Genomic DNA, 25,088 nt, shown 5'->3' with positions numbered 1-25,088 from the left:
ATTAGCAGTTACGAAGGAAGCAGTGAGACGAGGCTCATGCAGGAGGCACAGCACGTATCCAACCAATCTCATGAGACACGTAGCCGCAGCAACCATCAGCTGTTGCCAAATTTTCATTCCTACCACCACAACACGTCTGTGTCAACTCTTGGCTTCAATTTCTGGCTGATCAGAAAACGTAACAATAGGTTAAGTATAAACCTTAAAATTTAGTTACTGATACGAAACGGGCAATCACTTAAATCTTGAAACACGACTGGAAGATTAGGAGTCACGTGCGACTGACATTACGAGAGCTGAAAAAACAGTAAATTACGATTGGTCGCGAAGTGGAAACCACAGTGAAAAACATAAATGTTTTATCTTAGCTGCAGCTTCCATTTGCTTTCCCACCTAGGTGCCGCTCAGACTTAAGCATGAGTCGTAGTCTTCTGCCAGCTTTCAAATACCTTCGTCATAGAAGACAGCCAACTGTGCATTCCGCCAATTACCCACGCCAGTCTGCAGTTCGTTGTCTGTGCCGAAAAGCTGTCTTCGTAGCCAGCATTTAATGTGAGCTGAGTTGAAAATTTGATTGAGCACATGGTCAAACACTTCCCGTCGAAAACACTGCAAGAGCGTCTTCATTGGCCCTGCAGTATGTAGCCAAGAATTATACGAGAAAAAAAGTGGGTCAAATGGCACTGAGCACTATGGGACTTAACATCTAAGGTCATCAGTCCCCTAGAACTTAGAACTACTTAAACGTAATCAAACTAAGGACGTCACACACATCCATGCCCGAGGCAGGATTACAACCTGCGACCGTAAGTTCTAGCGGCCTGATGACCTCAGAAGGTAAGTCTCTTAGTGCTCAGAGCCGTTTGAACCATCTTTTTGTCTATGGCGCGTCGTATTTTGAGTCTATCAACCGGAGGATTTCTATCTCTAGCAGTAAAAGGTGGAAGCAATGTAGTACGAGGTTGACAACGCTTCCTTTGGCGGCTGGCAACATTATCAGCGGATGAGTACGATGCGCCGATGGACGTAGCGAGGAAGCAGAAAGTGGTCCGTGTGTGTGAGCGCCATGTGGGGGGTGGCACGCCGAACTGCTAGGCGTTAGGCGGCTAGTGGCGGCATCTCAAAGTATTCGTTGTGTACCCTTAAGCCTGGTACAGAACAACAGCTCTTCCAGACCAGATTTGTGGCAGTTCCACCCATCTTTGTAATTGAATAATTTGCTCTGACTGATTGAAACGCAAGATTATACATGGTTTCCATGCGGGATGTGGCAACTCTGCTCCGAATTCTACGTGCTGTTGCCAAAGTGTCAGTCCTAAAGTAATTCTGAAAAAGGATACAGATTATGCAGGTTTTTGTGTCAACAGGAAAAATTTTGAGCCTGAAAAGAAACCCCAGCTATTGTGGAGGGTACGAATGCTGCCTCGGGCATGGATGTGTGTGATGTCCTTAGGTTAGTTAGGTTTAAGTAGTTCTAAGTTCTAGGGAACTGATGACCTCATCTGTTATGTCCCATAGTGCTCAGAGCCATTTGAATTTTTTGTGGAGGACCCACGATATTATATGACACACGTTCGTTTGCTGTTCTCATTTATTCCCGAATGACTCAAGTTTGCAGGAAGTAGCAGATGTCTTAGATTTTGACGTATGGTGAACGTGCCAACAGAACTCGAACGACAGCCTGTACCAGCGGATGTGGACCATCATGAAGCAAGCGCGGCCGAACGTGTTCACCAAGGGCAACGCCGAGGGCGTGGAGCGCGTCAGGAAGGAGAAGGGCAAGTACGCCTTCTTCATGGAGTCCACCAGCATCGAGTACCAGACGGCGCTCGACTGCAACCTGCGCAAAGTCGGCGGGCTGCTCGACTCCAAAGGCTACGGCATCGCGCTGCCCAGAGGTGAGACGGCGCCCTGGACTCCACGGCTGCTGCTAGCGATCTGTCATAGTATGCGAAGTGGGAGGAGCATTTTGCTTAAAGTACTCTATTACACAAAAATTCAGACTTCAATATCAAAACCCAAAAACTTTGTTTTCCCTTTCACAGAATGAATAACATACGCTCTGTACTTCGTATTACAATTTCTAATAACATCATGCTTCAAGAAATTACAGTTTAACAGCCTGATGGCGATCCCCATTAAACCAAACAGCAACCACAAATTTTACGCACTGACTATATCTCTGGAAAAGAGGTGTCAAAACTCAAATGACTATCAAAGGCTTCAGATAACAACTATAAAATGACGCATTCACTTGATATAAAAGTTAAACCTTGAGCTGAGCAACGTCATTGTGATTACTAAATTTTGACTTAACCCAGTTACAACATTTCCACCTGGTCAAACTAATATGACCTTTCAGCTATAATGTAAATTATTAAACCTTGTAAATGGGGCTACGCCAGAGTTAAATTCAGTGAACAGCTTTAAAGGAAACAGTAATTACGTAACTTCAGTTAGTGAACAACTTTTGAAATTTAAAGCCAGTGTACACAAATACGAAATAACATTTATCACAGGCACACAGTCTTTCCAAACTGGTACCTATCTATAGGAGCCCATTTACTCCTTTACAAGGCACTCGGTTCAACCAGACAGTTAGACAGTAATGACAGCTTGGAACCAAATAGAAAATTTCCAAAACTTACAGTCCCCACAGTACACAGAACTTGAAAAGCAAAGTAATAACTACAACAGACTGACTTACAATAGGATTTTAAAAAATGGTTCAAATGCTCCGAGCACAATGGGACTTAACATCTACAGTCATCAGTCCCCTATTACTTAGAACTACCTAAACCTAACGAACCTAAGGACATCGTACACATCCATGCCCGAGGCAGGATTCGAACCTGCGACAGCAGCAGTCACGCGGTTCCGGACTGAAGTGTCTACGACCGCTCGGATTTAAAAATCTAGCTACAAATAATAACACACAGGTAAAGCCCCACTGTGAAATGGCTGTTCCATGCGTTTTTCTAAAACGTCAGTCACCAATGTGGCCTTTACAGTACATTAAACAGAGCAAAACATTTGGATAGAAACATCTAAATTTGCTGCCACGAGTAACCCACATATGTAAATCCTAATAGAAGGCACTTATACACTAAACAGGGACTGAATTATTGTTGTCTGTTGCACACAATCGCTACTGATTTAAAACTTAACAAAGCGGGACCAACTTGAGGTCACGATACTGTTACAAACGTGATAGGAGAAACATTACTCGGTTTTTAGGTGTAACTAGGGTTCGGGAACAGTATAATAAGCGCAATAATACTCTCCGGCTTCTGGAGAACCCGGAAGAAGAGAGCCACTGCCTCATATTATGTGTTGTGTATTGAACTGGGGACCTAGAAACGACGGAGAGGCTTCGTCCTCACCGTAGCCCTCGATAGTACACAACCCTACTACAGGCTACAGCAGGCCACTCACCCTACCGTCGCCCCAGACCGAACCCAAGGCTATTGTACAGTTCGGCCCCAGTGGACCCCGAGAACGTCTCCATACCAGACGAGTGTACCCTCAAAGTTTGCGTGATAGAGCAATTGTGGTGTACGCCTACGTGGAGACAGTGTTTGCGCAGCAATCGCCGACATTGTGTAACTGAGGCGGAATAAGGGGAATCAGCGCCCTTTCACCGAGGCATATGGAAAAGCGCCTTAAAAACCATCCACAGACTGGAGAGCACACCGGACGTTGACACTAATCCGCCGGACGGATTCGTGCCGGCCACGGGAACGCCTTCCCGCTCGGGAAGCAGCGCGTCAGTCCGATCGGCTAGCCGGGCGGACTATCGCATCATTGCTTAGTTCTCAAGACCAACTAGGAGCAACTTCGGGGTACAGGCTACCAGGGTGAAGAAGAGAAGACAAAACTCCCACAATGTCATCAACTCATTTCGGCCTGCACAAGACTACGCTGCCCGCGATTCTAGAACATCAGCACCTTGATTAATACTTTAGGATGCTGAAAGAGCTCTTACAGACGCACGTGCCTCTAGCAGTCGCAAAGCGGCCCATGCCATTAGTCAAGTGACAGCGACGTCGAACACTCCACAGCCCACTGCTCCGGCCCCTGTCACCACACTCCGCGCTACTCGCAGCACCACGTGGGGAGCCACCACACAGCCCCAGCGCTGGAATCCAAGTCTCTCAAACGGGAACGCGCACGCGCCCAAATAGCCTGCCCTTCTCTGCACAGGAAACCCTCTGACGGGAAGTTTCGAGAGAACAATCGAACCACCCAAAACAATAGAAGACGCAACAACACCAGCGCAAAAACGATTTATTAAAAGTTACCCGTGGATGGTGCATGAAGAATACTCAGTATTGTAGAACACTCAGTATAATGTCGTTTATTGAAACTGAACTACACATCTTGAACAATCACAATATACACTCACAAAAAAAGCTAATAACTAGTAGACGACCATTCATCAAGAGCGTTGGTGAGGTCCGTCGGAGCTGGTCCTAGCTCGGCGAGCAACTGGCTGTACTGCTGCTGCGCTGCCCTTATAAAGCCGGCGGAGTACTCCAACTTTCCCTGCGTCTGTGAGGCGACCTCTGCAGAAAAAGGTTCGCATGAGTCTCTAGTAAGTTCTGTTTGTTTCGAAGAATTGTTATCCTCTTGATTGCGCCTGCAAGTGCTTGTGTATGTTATATGGTACACAGAGGTGTCTTGAGTGTAGTCTGCGTGGCAGGCGTCGTCTGTGACAACGTACAGTTCAGTATGGAAGAAGGCTCAACAGGGTGGAAAAAGACATCCTAATAATTAATCAGAGAGGGGTGGGGGACATTGAATCGAGCTAAATTTTGTATCTAAGCTTGCGCCATTGAGGACCAATGTCATAAAACGGCTGCCAATCGGTGACGAGTGTATGAGAGAGGAAGTATTTGGGTGACATTTTCTGGCTGTAGCTCCTCAACGGTAGCTTTTCTTCCTGTGGTTATCTAGGAAATTTTACACGATTCGACATGCCTTACCCTGCTCTGATCTTACTTTCGGGTCGTTTTACCCCACACGGTAAGAACGGGCAATATCGTGGTCGGCGTATCCAGGAATACATACGATCAGCAAAGGCTGTACAAATCAGCTCGTTAATTGTAGTAACTGTAACTAATGCATATGATCAGGCCATGAAGACTCTAAACCTACTTGATAAGTTAGATAAACAAGACAAAGTCAGCACTATGTCATTTTAGTTATTCAAAAGGCACATACATCCATAATTTTCAATAAATAATGTCGTTTCCTTCCTACTCTGAATCCCACAATTTCTTTTAATCACTCCTAAAGAGCCGTTTTATATACGAGGATACATTCGGAATCTATCTCTTTCCATGGTAAAATGATAGATAGCTGTTTTGTGAACTCCAAAAGCTTTCTTTGTAATCTCAATAAATTCGAACGCCAATCAGTGCTGTAGTTCCCGTCTGCGGCCGTCTTAATGCGGTGAAGTGAATGAGCACTGCATACGATTCAAATTCCGCACATTGAAAATTTATTTCTTCGTCACGCTTGGGGCAGGTGGAGCAGATTAGTTCTTCCTTACCTTTCTGTGCACAAACTATGAAAACTGTAACAAAGGATTTAGTATTTGAGGAGAATATTACCGAAGTAACTAAAAAGAGTGTACTATGATTATCGTATCTGGTCGAGTTATTTATTTATTGCATTAGTAATATCAATTAACATTAACTAAAACGATACTAAACCAGGTTATAAAAATCAAAACACTCACAATAATGTTCTTCGAGTCAGCAGACCCGTTAAATCACTTGACGAAATGAACAACACAAAGGTACGACAGTCAGCTGGTTATTATCTCTGTGGGCAGAGATATTAAAGTATTATAGCTAAAGAGTGTCCTGCTCTACAGCAGCGGCACACAGACGTCCCGACATGACGCCAGTATTTGAATTCTATTACGTACTGTTTCATGACTGTAGGAAGTGGATAGGACTTTTTAGTACCGTCAGGCAGTAAACGCTTAATATCTTGCTTCATCTGACGATCGATAATCTTGTGCTCTTTTTCCATTCTCTCCACGTAACTTGCTACATCCTTCATTATGTATCAAAATGTTAAGCTCTTAATAAGGTTCAGTTTCACAATTATTCACCCAGAAGAGAGATGAAAGATCTGTAAAAGACGATAGTCTCTTCCACATCCCCTTGCCCCTCTCATGACCAGTTACCTAACAGTCGGTATGTCCACCTTCGGCACGGATAACAGTGGCGACGCTGCGTCGCATGGAAACAATGAGGTAGATCGCTGGAGGGAGTTGGCACCACATCTGCACACACAAGTCACCTCATTATTGCAAATTTCTTGGAGGGGAGGGGCGGTGAGCTCCGACGCTACGTTGAGTCATATCCCAGATGTGATCGATAGGGTTCAGATCTGGCGATCACATTCCTGATCTTGTGACAAGGCGCACTAACTTGTTGAAAAGCGCCACTGCCGTCGGTAAACACGATCATCGTGAAGGGGTGTACATGGCCTGCAATCAGTGTGCGGCACTAAATGGTTCAGATGGCTCTGAGCACAATGGGACTTAACTTCTGAGGTCATCAGTCCCCTAGAACTAGGAACTACTTAAACCTAACTAACCTAAGAACATCACACACACACACCCTTGAGGGATGTAGTGCCTAGAACCGTTCGGCCACTTCGGCCGGCAGTGTACGGTACTCCTTGGCCATCATGGTGCCTTGCACGAGCCCCAATGGGACAGCTGATGCGCACATGAATGTTCCCCAGAGCATAACGAAGCAGCTTCCAGCTTGTCTCCGTCCCGCAGTACAGGTGTCAATGAGCTGTTCACAGGAACATGGCGGTTCTTGCCCTCTCATCGGATTGACGAAGAAGATAACGTGATTCATCAGACCACACAACGCTCTGCCACTGCACCAACGTCCAGTGGCGATGTTCATGTGCCCATTTCAATCGTTGTTGTCGATGTCGTGGTGTTAACTTGGCACGTGTATGGATCATTGGCTGCGGAGATCCATCGTTAGGAGTGTTCGGTGGACAGTGTGTTCAGACACACTTGTACTCTGCCCATCATTAGAGTTTAATGTCACAGTGTGCCTCCTGTTCTGTTTTACCAGTCTTTCCAGCCTACGACGATCAACATCCTACGACGTTAGACATTTGTAAAGAGGAGTGGCCGCCCAACCCCATGACGTCTGGACGTCCACTTGGTTTCAACACTTGTTGAAGACACTCACCACAGTGCTCCTCGAACACCCGACAAGTCGTGAAATTTCCGAAACGCTCGTGCCGAATCTCCAAGCCACGACAAACTGCCCTCAGTCAAAATCAGATAGATCGTGAGTCTTTCCCATGCTAAACACAGACAGCACGCTCACTGATACTACAAGCAGTGTGAGTTTGTCTGACTAACAGCCATTCCTCGTCAGGTGACGCTTCTATCGTCTGGACTGGTTTATATCGATAGTAGTTAGGTGGTCATAATGTTGCTGATCAGTGTAAGCGAGTCTTAGAAACTCTTTGCACTCAATGGAAGACTGTGCCGTGTTAATGGTAGTATAAGAGGGTTAGCAATACTTTCAATTATCTCCTGAAAAAAAAATGCAGCAGTAGCCTGTAAACAGTCGTTCTCTGCTGTGTTTTAGTGCAAAAGTTACTAGTGCTCGTGGAACAAACATGTGTATGTAAAGACTGTGCTGTTTTACGATGCATGGACATGTGTGCTCGCACTACTTAGCAGCGTTACGAATGTATCTAACAGCAAATGACAACGACTTATAAATGTGTCGGCGTCTATAAAGTTGACATGGATTAAAGCCAGAACATCTGCTCTTGATAATGGCCTAAGGCCGAAATTGCATCAGTGGAAATAAAAATTTTACAGTCACTGGTAAACATGATGTCCTTTCTGTATAGCGTCCCCTCGATTCTCCATTGCTCATATTGAATAAATTATGTATGCAACGGGTAACACAAAATCAACATTCTGCATTTCTCATTTGTTTGACCTTTTCTGCCCACGCCCCATTCCCCATCAATTACATATGGAGACATTTCTATACGTCTTTCTCACATTCACAATACCAGATGGTGGCCAAAATTGGACTTAATTTTTTCCAGCGTAAATCGGCTCCACATTAACACATTAGAATATCTACTAATTTTCGCTGCCATACGTTAATTACAACCCACACTGGACCTCTGTGATAGCTCCGCTTTAATTAAAACACCCAGCTGGTATATGAAAAGTAGGTGTGGGGCTGAGAGTTACTCGAAAGTAAGGAAATCAATCCATCCACGAAAGAAGTGGATTCAAAGAGACTTGCTGGACCGATTCTTAAATATTGGTCATCAGTCTGGGAGCCTTACAAGTTTGGATTAATAGAAAAAATGAAGTGGACCCAACAAAGAGTGACTCGTTTTGTTACGGGATTGCTTACTCGACTCAAACGCCTTGTGGCAATAGTTACCAAACTCCAATAGTAGACGCTACAACTGAAGCGTTCTGCGTAACGGAGAGCTCTGCTGTTGAAGTGTAGAGAGAGAGTACTTCAAGAAGACTCAGGCATCTACATATGTCTCGTAAACAGACGAGAAAACGAGTGAAATTAGAGCAAACACAGAGGTTTCTCCTCAGTCGTTCTCATGTCCGAATGGATCACAGAAGGGAGGGAATAACAGCGATATCAAGGTGGCTTGCAGAGTGTAGTTGCAGATATAGATACGGAGCAATCTTAACGGATATTTCTCCAGGGAGGCTCATCTTATGTTGGTACAGACTCACCCTACCGGACAGCCATCAGCGGGGCAGTGCTGACGCTGCAGGAGCGAGGCAACCTGACCGCCCTCAAGGAGCTCTGGTGGAAGGCGCCCGAGGGCAAAGAGTGTCCCGCTGAGGAGGAGGGGCCTTCCAGCAGCAATGCCGAGCTGGGCATCCTCGACGTGGGGGGCGTCTTCCTTGTGCTGGGCTGCGGCATGATCCTCGCCATCATCATCAACGTCCTGGAGTTCCTCTGGAATTGCCGGACTATCGCCGTTGAGGAACAGGTGCGTGGAGCTACAACCATATTTGTGTAACTAGGCAGCTCATTGCTAAAGGCCTGACACATGTTACATGTGCTGCTACACCAATAACATTTTCTTTTATTCTGGAGGTGGGCTGCAATACAATCACCACTCACGTGCATCAAATGTGTGAAAGTAAACACAACAGATGAATTTAAAAAATATATATGTATAATTATTTCACATGAGTGTACACTGTGCCTCCGTAGCCGTTATTCGTCAGTGAGATATTGAAAGGTTTGTGCTAAGGTCTGATCAGGGTAGACCCAGAAAATAAAGTCGATTGTTGCCAACTTCAAGGTGGAATGAGTATAATATCTTTGCGTAGGAGGATCTTTGATGGTTAAGAGAGCCGGGCGTGCACAGTAAAAAACTGAGTAGTCTCAGCTAAGTGCTCGGAGGAAGCAGACGTCTGGTGACAGCTTTAAGGTAGGATTCGCGCTACGTATTTTTCAGGTTGTACACTGAGCAAACTTTACCACGTTTATGGGAGAAGCTATAAAACTATTTCAAAAATGGTTTTTGTTAGATACTGTTCAGAGCATGGATTTGTATGTCCAAGTTTTGACGCGGTAGGTATTTTATAAAATTTTTTGTAAGAGTGATTCGTGCCGCAAAAATGTTGGAAATGGTAGTTTTTGTATATGACTTAAATTTTTATCAATATTGTGTTTAAATCTAACAGCCTGAATCATAATCCACATCCTTTGCTTGTACGGGGTATGAAAATGAGTAGTAAAGTAAAGTTACCCACCAAATGAAACAACGTAAAGAAAATGAGGCCTCTATCAAATATATATGTGCAGTTCATGGTTCGAAATAGATTTTGGTATAACTTAAGTTATGTGAGCTAAGCTATTTCAAATAACTACTTTTATGCCATTGGACAACTGGCATTATTCAAGTTAAGATATAATTTCATTAAGTAAACATCAGAGCCAAAAGTTAATTTTTCAGTACCATCTTAATGCCACTGCACAAACGGCATTATTCTCTTAAACTTGATTGCTGAGTCAAATACATGTTTCCTTGCTGGGAAAATGGAGGAGTGCACGAAACAAGTTCGCAGACGCAGTCAGATGCAGGTTTGTTGAATAATTATTTTGGAATAATTTTATCTTTGATACTTCCATTAATTAAAAAGGAAACAATTTTGCTTAGGTACTTTCACTTTTAAAGATTATTTGGACATAATACTTTCAATTTTAAGAGGCCCTGAAGTAATCACTGCAGTGAAAATCGTTGCTCTCTTTCCAACGAACTGTCTACAAGACGTTGCATGGTGTTGAGTTCTTCATTACATTGGGCACAGATAGTTTGATACAACTGCAATGTTCGCGACGACTTGTGCATCGGCCTCAGAACAAATAAGTGCAATAAAAACGTCAAATAGGACAGACAAACAGAGCATGTTGTCTCTTATGAATGATATGAACACGCTGATCAGAACTGCGTCTATGCCTTCGTGTTTGAACAGGTGGGGTTGGTTTATACAGGGTGACTTTTTCCACCGAATTCAAACTCTGACAGATGAGAGGATACGGAACAAAAAAGATGTAATGAACTTACGTACGGAAATGCATGGTTTCCATGCTAGAGACCATTTATTCAATCATACTTTGTTACAGAGTCTGGGTCTTATACTTGCACTACCATGCAGCCACAGTTACAGTATGCATTTCCTCCAAGAGGATCATACTGTTCCTCATACGTCATGCTGCAGCGCCCTCTCCTACCTTAGTAATTGGTAATGTTGTGTCCGATTCATTTCTCTTGCTGACTCACCTTGTAGTGGATGTGATGCACCGTTGTACGCAATGGTTCCGTATATGAATCGAGAGCTTGCCGACGTGGTGTTAACTTACGGAAAGGCAAATGGCAACGGGCGGCAGGCAGCAATGTAATAGCAGGAGACCTATCTCCTCCGACAAAACCCACAGCATTCAATGTTTGCAACAGTGTTTCGCCGTTTGTCTGAGATAGGGTCGTTTCAGGATGCAGGAAATCGTGAAGGACGTACCCGAAATGTTCAGACACCAGACTTAGAGGAAAATGTGATGAACACTGTGGAAGGCGACCGCTGTGTCAGTACCGGGCAGTTGACTCTGCAGTACAGAATAAGCCAGACGACCGTGTGGAACATTCTCCATGACAACTGTTACTACCCTTACCACTTACAGCGTGTGCAGGGCTTACTAACGACAGACTTTCCACATCGGATGCAGTTTTGTCTTGGGTTTCTTCACAAGGCAACCATGATTCTGGGATTTGTGTCATCCTTTCTATTCACAGAATAGGCCACCTTTACGCGGAGTGGTATCTTCAACTTTCATAACGGTCATCTGTGGGACAGTGTGCAGAACCCCCATGATAGCGAATCATCAGCATCGGTGCAACCGGAATATGTTGGCGGGATTATTGGCGACCGTATTTTGGGGCCAGTCTTCGTTCCACGTTGCCTAACAGGCTGAAACTATCAGCGTTTCTTACGGTGGCTTTTCCTCCACAGCTGGAAGAAGTTCCATTGATGATTCGGAGGGTTATGTTGCAGCTATATGGTGGTGCTCCAGACCACTTCGCCGTTAACGTCCGGATGCATCAGAATCGTGTCTTCTGTGGTGGATGGATCGGACGAGGGGGTCCAGTTGCATGGCCTGCTCGTTCACCGGACCTCAATCCGTACAATTTCTGGTTAGGGTGCCATCTCAAAAGTATAATGTATGTAGAGCCCATTCCAGATGTGAAGACACTGTAGCAGAGAATTCCTGCTGCCTTTGACACTGTTTGGATGAAGAACGGCCGACGTGAACGTGTGAGACAGAACATGCTACGGCGCGAAGGTAAATGTGAATATGAATTGCTAAATCATACTCCAAAATTTTACCCTAAAAGATTTTCAGCAACCTTCGGCTCGACAAATGTAGACCCTCGATTCTTGGCTGCGATACTCTCCACTTACAGCCAACCAGTAAATTTCATGCTTCATAATATGATACTGGAGTCTCTGAATGTACTGCAGTAGTCAGACTTGTTTCATTTAATGGGTAGAATCAACTGAAAAAATGCCTATAATTAATGCATGCGATCTACAGAGACTCCAATGCTCTTCTCTACAGTTAACTGTTCATTTTGTTGAATGGTTATATTCTTGAAATTAACGTGGAATTAGGTGCCTTTAATACTGCACTGATTCATTAATTGCCTTTTCTTCTTTAGAGTCGTTTCTTGTGTTTTGCATTACTATAAATCCGTATACACTGTCTGGCAGTAAAAGTGAAGCACTCAGGACAGGAGTAAGAAAAAAAATGAAACTCGATGGGTTGAAAGGGCATGTGATTTATTTCTGTGATTACGAAAACGAGTCAAATCTGCTAAGAACTTGGCAGTATCAGCCCACTCATCAGTATGACGTTGCGTCTTCTCAGGCCTGGTTGCATACACTGATTCGGTTGGCAAGGGTGCCAACAAGTCGTCGTATCGTCAGATGGGGCAAGCTGGGCCACAACTGCTGTAACTTGTCCTTGATATCCTGGATACTGGTAATAGGACGGATGTGACGTCCGAGCTGGTTCCCATATTTGTTTCATTAGGGATAGATCGGGAATCTTGCTGACTGCAGGAGCACTTCTTCATCGTGCAGACAGCTCATTGAGATACGTATCACGTATGTATGAGCAGTATCCTGTTTGAAAATGGCACCACAACACTGTCACACGAGAGATAACACATGGTAACGCAGACATATCGTTGTGCTGTCAGACTTCTCTCTGTCACTATTAGCCGTGACCCGAAGTCATGCCCAACTGCTTCATACACCATGATGCCAGGAGTAACACCGCTGTGCCTCTCCAAAACATAGGAAGAGTGGGACACCTCCACAGGGCGCCACCATACTCACCAACAGTAGTCAACCACGTTAGTGCAGAACAGAGATTGATCGCTAAACGCAATGCCACACCACTCATCAGCAGTTTCACAATATCGTGATCCTCCCTTGTCGTGGTCAGACATGGTCAACCGGAAACTTGACGAGGAGTATGCCTCTCGTCAAGTTCCCATGTAGTTCCACTGTCACATCCGAATGACCCACGAGTCTGGATATTACATGATTCCACCAACCAGCCAAATCGAGGTCCACAATGAGGCCACTTACAAAGTCTGTCAGTTGCAGGCACGCGACATCTCCGTGTCCTTCACAGTGATTACTCAACATCTGACGCTATGCAAGCCCATTATATACTCTACCAGGCCTGGTAACAATACTAAAAACGAGAAACACAACTGAAAATCTCCAAGATTGGGGACATTTTACTGAAGCTCGAAACTTAGAGCGGAATTCAATGCGAGACACATGTGATAGTTTTCGCAACGAAACTCCGTCTTGAAATCTGCCGGAAAATCCAAAGAGCTTCTCGTCGTATGTTAAGTGCACCAGAAGCTATAACACCCCCCTGCTTCCCGCGATTTGCGAAATTACTAGTTGACAATGATCGTGAATTATGAATTTTGACCCGCGTCGGGATAAAGCATCCGATTCCGAAGTAAATAATGATTATTCCGGGAGGAAACAGGGAACGTTATAGCTTGATTGTTACTGAATGAGTAATTTCATTCAGTAACGATCGGTAAATGAAATAATGGAAATAATTTGGAAATAAATTTTGCCAGTGAAAATTTTGCCGAAAGAAATGATTAAGTTGCAAAAGCAATTAAAAATATCGGTCGCCAGCTCAACTGATGAGCGACAGTACTGTTAAGTACGTGAATAATTGCGTCAAAAATAAAGTTTACCTGTTTGTAGCGCAGCAGGTGGAACGGGAACTTTTACGTAAGTGCTATGTGCGGCTCAGTAGTGACATAAAACAATGTCATAACAACTTAACTACACTTAAATATTAATGGTTCACTTTTAATAAGTATCTTGATAATTATTTTGTTCATAATTTGTCAGCTAAGTGCATGCTGGCAACGCAGATAATTATCTATAGAGATTTTGAATAATGGACTGTCATTCTGTCTTTAAAATTAGGTACTTTGTACAGTTTAATCTACTGATAATGAAATATATTGCCAATAATTGATTAACTATGTTTTGAATGACAATAATTCATAAATTGGGGGATTGTCAGGTGGAATAAGCTTTATAGTTTCATGAAATATCCTTGAAATTCAGCTGAATATGCATTGAAATAAATCTTAATAATCAAATTTATTACTTCAGTCTATTATTAAGTCACTACGGTTGGCGTAAGCTTATTAAGTGCAACAAGTAACAACGATAACCAGTCTGAAATTTACTCTTCACCGTCTATGCAAATAATTTGATAATTAACATATTTTCTCTTGATAATGGCGCGACACACTCGGTTCAATAAGGTAAGGATCGGAAGGAACCTACTTAGTGTTATTGCCGGGTGGAATGTAACTGCAACACTTCGATTATAAAGTGTTTGTTATTAATTGTTAGACTTCAGAGAAAAGAACAGTCACTGGCAAGATTTCTACAATTTTATCGTACTAAAATTCGTAGATCTTACTTCCCTCGTTGTCGGTGGATCGATGGAAGTCCACGGCAGTGACACAATGTCTCAGCGGGCTTTTACTTTTGCGACTTGGGCCCACAGTGCGCTTCACATTTAAGTCCTCGTTTCTTCAGCACTATGCCCATTAATCCATAATAACTTGCCCGGCCATGCTTCTAGACATGCCGACCATTACTTTCCCGTCGTACGTAGATCCGCACACTAGCCGTTCTATGTAACACAGCTAAGTGTAGCAGCACTCGACTGTACGTCTTACTCAGAGCACAGCGTCACTGCTACTACGGCCCGCTGGCACGCTCCCGCGCCCAGTCTATCTGACTTCAACGTTAACTAAATATTCCCTGACTTGCCAGTGTTAAATATCACATAATTTAAATATAGTATTTACAATACATATTTACACTAGACAATACATCGTTTACAAACAGTTTCATGTGTTAAGTAAGCGAAAAAAATTCATAGCAAGGACTGCGTTGTAGCCTCACAAGGCAAGACACAATCAATACTTTCACCAGAAGTAATATTACCGATGACATCGTCATTAAAGCGGTGTTATTACACACAGTTTTCCGAAATTCCTTCACCAAAAAAGACAAAGTAAATATTCCAGAACTCGAATCAAGAAGAACTGCCAACATGAATAGCTTAGAAGTAGATACCCTCGGTGCAGCTAAGTATCTTAACAAAGGCAAGTCTTTGGTTTCAAATGGTATATCGATATTTAATTTTTTTGTGGTATTCAAAAAATTTAAAACCTTTCTTACACCGGCCTGATTTAGCTTCACTGATCAGGATAGTAACAACATGCGTATGTTAAGGTAATTTTCATTCACAAAGCAGGCTTATCATATTCACACAGTTCAATACTGTTCTATCCTGATTAAATAGAGCTTAACTTAAATTCCATAAGGCAGTGAATCAATTTCGAAGTCTCGGTGCGACGAAAATTGTCAGTCGATCTCCTGAAAACATTTGTAATAATTATTAACTTTCGGTGATCACATGGGGAAGACCGGAGATCTGCTGGTGAAACCGTGTTAGCCTATTTATTTGAAGTAACTGGATACCTTGAGCATACAAAACGGCAGATTCGTCCAGTGTAAATCAGACGTTCCCCACTGATCCCGTGCAACACACTGTAGTAAGCAGACACTGTCAATAATAATCAGTTAAATAATACGCGAACACACTTACGTTAGTTTAGGGGCTAGCTCAACAATACATACATATACATCCTCCTTCTTTCACGGCTAATCGGCAAGATCTCTCATTCTTTTCATAAGAGAAAACAGATAGCAGAGAAGCTATTCCATGGAGTAAATGGACGCTCCAAGGAATAATAGGGCTTGAAACTACTTTGCATTGATAATCATCGTATATTAAAGTTTAAGAATCGGTAAGATAAGAAGTGATATTTCGAGGTATGTACTGAGTTATATAATTTATAAAATTTCTGAAATCTCGCGGAGAGACCGCTGCAAGAGACATTAAAAATACTGTATGCCGATACAAGAGCCCCATACTCAGGAATCACATACAACCACTCGCTCGACGAAAGATCCGTACCTGAGACCGGGAAATTGCGCAGGCCACATTAATACTCAAGAAAGGAAATAGGAGTAATCCGACTAATAATCGACCCATATCCCTGACCTTGGTTTGCAGTAGGGTTTTGAAACAATCACCGAGTTCGAACGCCGCGCGGATTTAGCCGAGCGGTCAAAGGGCGCTGCAGTCAGGGACTGTGCGGCTGGTCCCGGCGGAGGTTGTAGTCCTCCCTCGGGCATGGGTGTGTGTGTTTGCTCTTAGGATAATTTAGGTTAAGTCGTGTGTAAGCAGTAAAGTCCCATAAGATTTCACACACTTATTTGTGTTCGAACATTATGAATTGCCTCAAAGAAAACGGTCTATTGGCTCGTAGTCAACAGGGATTCAGGAATTGTCGTTCTTGTGAAATACAACTGGCTCTTTAGTCATACAACGTAATGAATGCTGTCGACAGGGGAGTTCGATTACCAGACGCTTTTGACATCGTTCCCTACAACAGACTTCTTATCTGATTGCATGCTATGACGTATTGCTTCAGTTGTGCGACTGGATACGTGATTTACTACCAGAAAGGTCACAGTACATAATCGACGGTAAATAATCGACCAAACAGAAGGGATATCTGGCGTTCCCCAAGGAACCGTTACACGCCCTCTGCTGTTCCTAATCTTCTTAAATTGTTTGTAGATGATGCTGTCATTTACCTTTTAGTAAAGTCAACATAAGATCAAAACGAATTGAAAAAAGACTTAGACACGATATCTGTACGATGCGAAAAGTGACAGTTGTCTCTGAATAAGGAAAAATGAGAGATCATTCACATGAGTACGAAAAGCCATGGGCTAAATTTCTGTTGCACGATAAATCACACAAATCTAAAGGCTATCATTTCAACTAAATGTCTAGTAATTACAATTACAAACAATTTAAATTGAAACTATCACATAGGTAATGTTGTCGGGAAGGCAAACCAATGACCGTTTTATTGCCAGAACACTGAGAAAATGCAACAGGCCTACTAAAGAGACTGCCTACACTACGCTTTTCCGTCGTCTACTAGAGCACGGTTATTCGGTGTGGGATACGAATCAGATAGAATTGACAGTGCACATTGAAAAAGTCCAAAGAAGGGCAGACCGTTTCTGTTATCTCCAAATAGGGGACAGAGTGTCACGAATAAGCGAGTTGGGGTGGCAGTCGTTAAGACAAAGGGGTGTTTCGTTGTGGCATGATCTTTACACGAAATTTTAATCTCCAACGTCACCCTTCGAAAGCGAAAATATTTTACTGTCGCCAACCTATGTAGGGAGAAATATTCAACGTAATGAAATAAGAGGAATTAGAGCTCGTACAGAAAGACTTAAGTGTTCATTTTTCCATCGCTCTTTTAGAGAGTGAATTGGCACAGAAATAGTCTGAATGTGGTTCGAAGAAAATTCTGCCATGCACATAAATGTGAATTGCAGAACAGTCACATAGGTGTAGAACACTAATGTACTGTGGTGCCCATTCTACCCGTCACACAGGATTGCAACCCTAAACATCTGCATACCTGCCGGTGGTACAAATGTACGGGTGTGAAGTTACAATGTCATCCGACCATGTCTTGTGGGTGCTTCACTTCTTTTTCAGGCAGCACAGATTTGAAATAGCAACCACGACTATGTTTAATTCTTAACAGTGATTATGAATGTATCCTAATTCTTGTATCAGTTTGATAAAATGTGATTAGATTTGTGAGTTGAACCATCGTACAGGTCAAGATATGAGGACAAATACTGAAAATTAAAGGCTGCTACGTACTTTATTACTATGTATTCCTGTGTATCAATTGGTGGAAGATAGTATATAAGAAATTTTTTTCAGTTGAGCTGTTATTTTACAATTCAGTATAAAATCACAAAGTAATTACGTGTCTTTTTAAATAAGTGATAACAAAATGAAATCTTGGATATTCGGGAATCCAGCCGGATGTTCGCGTCGTTCAACAGCGTGCCTCGCTGTCTTCTTCAGGTGCTACCTGATATATCAACTACAACTCATAGAGTCCATATTTCTACTATAACTATTAGAGAGCTGCAAGTAACTTTAGAAAGCCTCAACTTGTTATTAAAATTAATGCAAATGCCTTTGTGTATTAAATTTTTAATGCTGGTTACTTTCCATTTATGTTGTGTGATGTTCATTATCGTTACCTAAGAGATAGAGAGTGCTGTAGAAAGACCGTTTCAAAACTGAAGGTAGCTTCCTAGATATTTTTTCTTTCTCTTATTTTTTTAAACTCAGTTCATCCTACAGTTCCCTTAACTGCATTTATTAAACTGGATTATTGTTTACACACTACCAGTAGCTGAATTTTTGGTTTATAAACAAGCACGTGGTTATAAAAGATAAGATACCTGCGATAGATCAGCGAATGTATTCATCCAAAATTTTTGTTGACATTTTTGGGGAATAGCGACCTTGTGAGAGTCCTTGTAGCGTTTCATACAATTTAAACTCCTGGTTTCGATGGAGGTAGTGTCTTACATGCATGAAAAACTTCTGTAGTCTGTCAGTGATCTAAAACTTCTGAATCACTCCTTAATGGGAAATGGAGGAGTAGACCGGAGACTCATATACTCCGAGATAGCTAGAAATTAAACCTACATGTGAGACTGTTTGGGCAAAACTCAATGTAAAGAGCGGACATTAACTTATAACTGCATATATCTATCGACAACTAGACGAACTTCCACGTGTAACATAAAGCTCCACAGAAAACTTCAGCTCGCTAGTAATTATGTACTCCAACCAAAGTGCCATCGGAGGAGGAGACTTGAACCACCAAACAATTTGTTGAGTCAATTACAGTTTTGTAGGTCGTGGGTATGAAAAGAGAGCCTGCGAATCTACATTAAATACGTAAAACCAGTTAGAAAGCCCACTCATGATGCTGATGTATTGTGTCTAATGAAAAGTAGCAGACCTCACCTCTCTGAATATATCTACGTTGAAACTGGTGTCAGTTATCACGTGGAAAATTTGGGATCGCCAAAGTGCAATGAACAAGTAAAGCTAGTAGAAGGATTTATATGTTCAGCAAACTGGCAGAAGTGGCACATCGCAAGGAGGAACTTGAGAAATGTAACTCTGGGAAGGACATGAGTAACAAGTGTGGCCCAAGTTAGAAAGAATAATTTGTCAAGTACTGCAACCCTCTGACCAACCTGTTCCACACATACACTCTGTTTCTGGCTGCAGGCTTGTCTGTACTGAATTCATGTCACCATTTTTCTTCATGAAACGGACAGTATCTTTGGTAGCACAAGTCATGGAATAAACCGCTGGAACCTCATTTACCAAACAATCGCCATCGAAAGTCTGTTTCAGGACTGTGTTCAAAACTAGTGTAATGTATGCATAATGCTGGAGAGATTGAAATGCCTTGCATATCTTTGCGCCTTGGTTAGTGACAAATGAAATATTATTAAAATGGTGATGATTTACTCCTTCGTCTAGTTCTACGTCTACATGATTACTCTGCTATTCACAATAAAGTGCCTGGAAGAGGGTTCAATGAACCACCTTCAAGCAGTCTCTCTACCGTTCCACTCTCTAACGGCACGCGGGAGAAACGAGCACTTAAATTTTTCTGTGCGAGCCCTGATTTCTCTTGTTTTATCGCGATGATCATTTCTCCCTATGTAGGTGGGTGCCAACAGAATGTTGTCGCAATCGGAGGAGAAAACTGGTGATTGTAATTTCATGAGAAGATCCCGTCGCAACGAAAAACGCCTTTGTTTTAGTGATTGCCACTCCAATTCACGTATCATGTCTGTGACACTATCTCCCACCTTATGCTGATCCCACACCGCACAGCAATACTCCAGAATAGGGCGGACAAGCGTTGTGTAAGCAGTCTCTTTAGTAGACCTGTTGCACCTTCCAAGTGTTCTGCCAATGAATCGCAGTCTTTGGTTTGCTCTACCCACAATATTATTTATGTGCTCGATCCAGTTTAGGCTATTTGTAATTGTAATCCATAAGTATTTAGTTGAATTTACAGCCTTCAGATTTGTGTGACTTATCACGTAATCGAAATTTAGCTGATTTCTTTAGTATTCAAGTGAATAACTTCACACTTTTTCTTATTCAGTGTCAATTGCCACTTATCGTACCATACAGATATATTACCTAAACCATTTTGCAAGTCGTTTTGATCATCGGATGACTTTACAAGACGGTAAATGACAGCATCATCTGCAAACAATCTAAGACGGCTTCTCAGATTGTCTCCCAAGCCGTTGATATAGATGAGGAACAAAGTTAAACAACGTTTTCTTCAAGTAGTTCTTAATAAATTCCCCAGTTTTTTCCTGTCACAAAAGTGAGTTGTCACCAATACCACATTTCGCATTGCTTAATCTTTATAAGCAAATTGCACTGTACCAGGTAGCTAACACATTATTTGATCGGCTTGTCTTTCAGCGTTTCGCGCTAGTGTCGTAGGATGAGGCTAAATATTGAAGACGTCTACATGTCGCAATTCTTTACCGATGTCTACAAGCTCCTGACAAAAAGCGTGAAATCCAACGCCTAGTATTAATGTAATTGACGAAGATCTCTGGCATGCATATCTAAGCGCATTTTATTGTCTTAGCTTTCTCGTGTCCTGCAGACATGTGTCTTCATATGTGTGGTGGCGGATCTGCGAGACGGGAGAGCAGAGCACTTGCCACAGCACTGATATCTTTGTCAGTTACTAAGGAAAATCTCAAACATTGTTACGATCCACCATCTTACTTCTTACTCAGGACATATTCCTTCGAATCAAGCTTTCACACTCTCATTCATCTCACGTTCGAGCGCCAAGATCCTACAGCGAGCGACTGAACGGCGCTCTGGTAACTAGGAGACGGTGAGGCAATTCGAGCATATGGTGCTCGAACGAAGTTCGACGATGTCGAGTACAGTTGCTAGCCGAGGCAAAAGCGATTGTACTGACACCTGCCGGAATTACGCGGAACTACTTTCACCTAGCAGTTCTAGCGAGCATAAACGTCAGATGCAGAGCTGTAAAAGTCACATATCCTGCTACCTCGGGCTACCAGATTTTGCCTCACAGTCCGCATTCTCCTGACATGGCTCCCACATACTTCTCTCTCTGAAAACCATTGTGTGGCAGGCATTTCCCCAAAGACGCGAGGTTGTTTCCGAGGTGTAACACTTCCCCAAGAGTCAAAACGCAGACCTCTACAACCAAGGTGTCCATCAAGTCATCTATCTTTCGGAAAAAGTTTGGCTTTGAAGGTGGAATGGGTAACACCATCATCAAGTTTCGTGATCGTAGCTTCATTTTTTCGAGGTGATAACTAAAACGTTATGACTAACTCTTGTAGAGGTTCATAACACAGGGTGCGTCAAAAAAATGTATACACACTTTGAAGCGTCATAGAAAATTTATTTCCCGTTCTACAATCTTAAATTTCTGAAAATGGAAAACTTAAAGTCCAATTGGAAAAATAAATATACATTCCAAATGTGATTAATGTTCAAACTGGTGGCCTTCAGCATCAATACATTTCTGAGTGCGAATCACCACTGATTCCATACATCGTACCAAAGTGTCGAATGAGATTTCTGCGCACACCGCCTGAATCTCATTCCAAAGTGTGTCGAGGTTACGTGATTTACATTTGTACACCTCATCTTTTACTGTGCCCCGTAAGGAGAAATCCAGCGGCGTGAGGTCTGGAGAGCGTGCAGGAAACTCGATTGGTCCCCTGCGTCCTATCCACTGGCCTGGCACATTGTGATCCAGGTATGCTCGTACGTCCATATGATAGTGTGGCTGGCCGCCATCTTGTTGGAAATAAAACTCATCATTAGCGTATAATGCTGGAATGGCAGGGAATATGGAGTCAGCAAGTATTGTTAGGTACGTTTCTCCAGTAACAGTACCTTCAAAGAGGAAAGGCCCAATGAGTCCCCTTGCAGACCAACCACACTACACATTTACACCAGGCAAATTCACAGCCTTTTCAACTGTAATGTGAGGATTATCTTCAGCCCAGTACACACAATTGTGCCTATTGACAGTACCATTGAGTTTGAATTGGGCTTCATCCGACCAAATTATGCTACCCATAAAACCCGGTTCACGTCTCACCATCTCCTGAACCCATTCACAAAATTCTAACCTTCGATCTGGATCATCGTCACTTAGCTCTTGCACCAGCCTTGGGATGTACACACGAAACTTGCCTTTCTTCAGGATGCGTAGTACACTACTAGCACTTACATTACTCTCACGTGCCGCTTGCCTTGAAGATTTTTGAGGCGAACGGTGAAACAGTTCCAAGACCGCAGTTGTGGGATCATCACTTGTAGCTGTAAGAGATCGCCCTGATCGACCTTCATGCACATCACACACTATTCCATGAATTTCGAATTGGTCCCGTAGACGTGTAATTGTTAACCTTGGAGGTGGTTCTGTACCATACTCACTTCTCCACTGTCTTCGAACTGCAGCTACATTCTCAAACTTCCAGTACCACTTAATTATCTGATTCTGCGCTTCAAAGCTCAAACGCACGGCCGCCATGTTGCAGTTACTTCCTTGCCACTGCTGCCACCTGTCGAAGAAACATAACATTACTTTCTCACAGATATTTAACCTTGTAGAACGGGAAATAAATTGTCTATGATAATTCAAACTGTGTATACATTTTTGACGCACCCTGTATAACGCTAGTTTTCAGGGCACTGCTCTAGGTTTACAGATCTTTTACCAAGTCAACTAAACTAACAACTTCTACTATAACAGCGGTAGGACAACAGTTTTTTTTTAAGTCGTTGTTCACTTCGTAACGATGCCCAGGTATGAGCGTACCAGGTACTGAAACCATTTTGATGGCAGACCTTCGAAATCCTCCGAACCAGGAGATCCAATTGTCTACAAGTCAGCGACAGCCTTTTATTCTAAAACGCACTGACCGCATGTTTCAGATCTCGCACTGGGACGCGTTCGTGTCTGAGCTGAAACTGGTGTCTCGCCTCTGCAGCGACGTCAAGCCTGTCCGCAAGAGCCACCTGCCACAGCCGGAAGGGCCGCAGCCGCCGGACGTGTGCGGGTAGCCGCCGCGCCTACCTCGGTGGTGTGCGACCAGATGAACGCAGTGTTAGTGCAAGTGCTCACAATCAGTCAAGTCTGTGGCTACTGGCATTGGATCCGAAGCGCTTTTCATAAAAACGACTCTCGCTGTAAGCACATAATAGGTTTCTGCAGTCTACTGGTTTACGCACCTACCTCCACATTTATACCCCGGAAGCCAACTTACTGTGTATGGAGGTGCGTACTTCTAGTGTAATCAGCTGTTGTCCTCCCTCTTCCATTCGCCGATGGCGTATGCGAAGAATGACTGTAGGTAAACCTCCGTATTAGCTCTAATTTTTCGGATTTTTTTCACTGCGGTCATTTCTCGAGATATTTGTCGTCGGGGGTGTTATATCAAGCACATGAAGGGCTTATTTTAGTAGTGGTACAAGTCCATTTTTGTTCATTCTGAGATACAGAGTCCTAAAGTTAAAAGAGCGCTGTAAAATCTGCAGTTGAGATACCAGAAATATTCAAGTACTGGGTGATCAAAAAGTCCATATAAATTTGAAAACTGAATACATCACGGAATAATGTAGATAGAGAGGTACAAACTGACAAACATGCTTGGAATGACGTGGGGTTTTATTAGAACCGAAAAAATACAAAAGTTAAAAAAATCTCTGACAGATGGCGCTTCATCTGATGAGAATAGCAATAATTAGCATAACAAAGTAAGACAAAGCAAAAGATGATGTTCTTTACAGGAAATGCTCAATATGTCCACCATCATTCCTCAACAATGGCTGTAGTCGACGAATAATGTTGTGAACAGCACTGTAAAGTATGTCCGGAGTTATGGTGAGGCACTGGCGTCGGATGTTGTCTTTCAGCATGTCTAGAGATGTCGGTCGATCACGATACACTTGCGACTGCATGTAACCCCAAAGCCAATAATCGCACGGACTGAGGTCTGGTGACCTGGGAGGCCAAGCATGACGAAAGTGGCGACTGAGCACACGATCATCACCAAACGACGAGCGCAAGAGATCTGTCAGACACTCTGTGAATTTCTTTTTTGTTCTAATGAAACCCTATGTCATTTCACGCATATGTGTCAATTTTTACCTGTCTATCTACATTACTCCTTGGTTTATTAAGTTTTCAAATTTATACTGACTTTTTGATCACCCGGTATATATACTTTAATATTTCTGGCATCTCAGTTGCAGATTTTTCAGCGCTCTTTTAACTTTACTTGAATATTTATGATATCTCAACTACAGATTTTTCAGCGCTCTTTTAACTTTAGGACTCTGCATCAGAATGAACAAAAATGGACTTGTACCACTATTGAAATAAGCTCTTCACATAGCAGTATACGACCGATAGCTTGCACAACATAATTCCGAATTTCAGTTGATAATCTCTCAGTGACGCACAACGCCTCTCTTGTACCATCTGCCATTGGAGTTTGTCGTTTATCTTGGTGACACGAACCTGCAACCAGTCCATGACGAAACTGCGACGCTCTTGGTTGAGTCTTGTCTATGTCTTCCATTAATCCAACCTGATATGTTTTACATTTCCCTCACGCTCTTTCTGTGTATCTCATTCTGTCATCTGCTTCTTCTGCTATTTGTTTCATATGATTGTTCCACTTTAGGTCACACCAGATGGTCACTCCTAGGTATTTAACAGTAGTTTTTGTTTCCAGTGATTTGACACCAATTGTATAACCGTAAAGTATTGGATTCATTCGCCTGTTCCTGCGCAACATGTTCCATTTACTTTCGTTCAAGGGTAACTACCAGCCCCTACATCAATCATAAATGCTTTGCATTCGCTATAGGCTT

General features: G+C 42.8%; 1 protein-coding gene across 1 annotated transcript in view; it reads left to right on the top strand.

Moving 5' to 3' along the window:
• LOC126324336 (glutamate receptor ionotropic, kainate 2-like) overlaps nucleotides 1–24,092 on the top strand; it is a 219,385-nt gene extending 195,293 nt beyond the window's left edge. Inside the window, exons 15-17 of the mRNA XM_049994950.1 lie at nucleotides 1,667–1,898; nucleotides 8,777–9,045; nucleotides 23,145–24,092. Of these exons, the coding sequence (XP_049850907.1) occupies nucleotides 1,667–1,898; nucleotides 8,777–9,045; nucleotides 23,145–23,273 (630 nt within the window). The 3' untranslated portion in view covers nucleotides 23,274–24,092. The remainder of the gene's footprint in view (nucleotides 1–1,666; nucleotides 1,899–8,776; nucleotides 9,046–23,144) is intronic.
• The last annotated feature ends 996 nt before the right edge of the window (nucleotides 24,093–25,088 follow it).

The sequence above is a fragment of the Schistocerca gregaria genome, chromosome 2 (genome assembly GCF_023897955.1).
Source record: "Schistocerca gregaria isolate iqSchGreg1 chromosome 2, iqSchGreg1.2, whole genome shotgun sequence".
NCBI lineage: Eukaryota > Metazoa > Arthropoda > Insecta > Orthoptera > Acrididae > Schistocerca > Schistocerca gregaria.
Note: the sequence above shows the minus strand (reverse complement) of the source record. Positions and strands in the feature narration are given on the sequence as shown.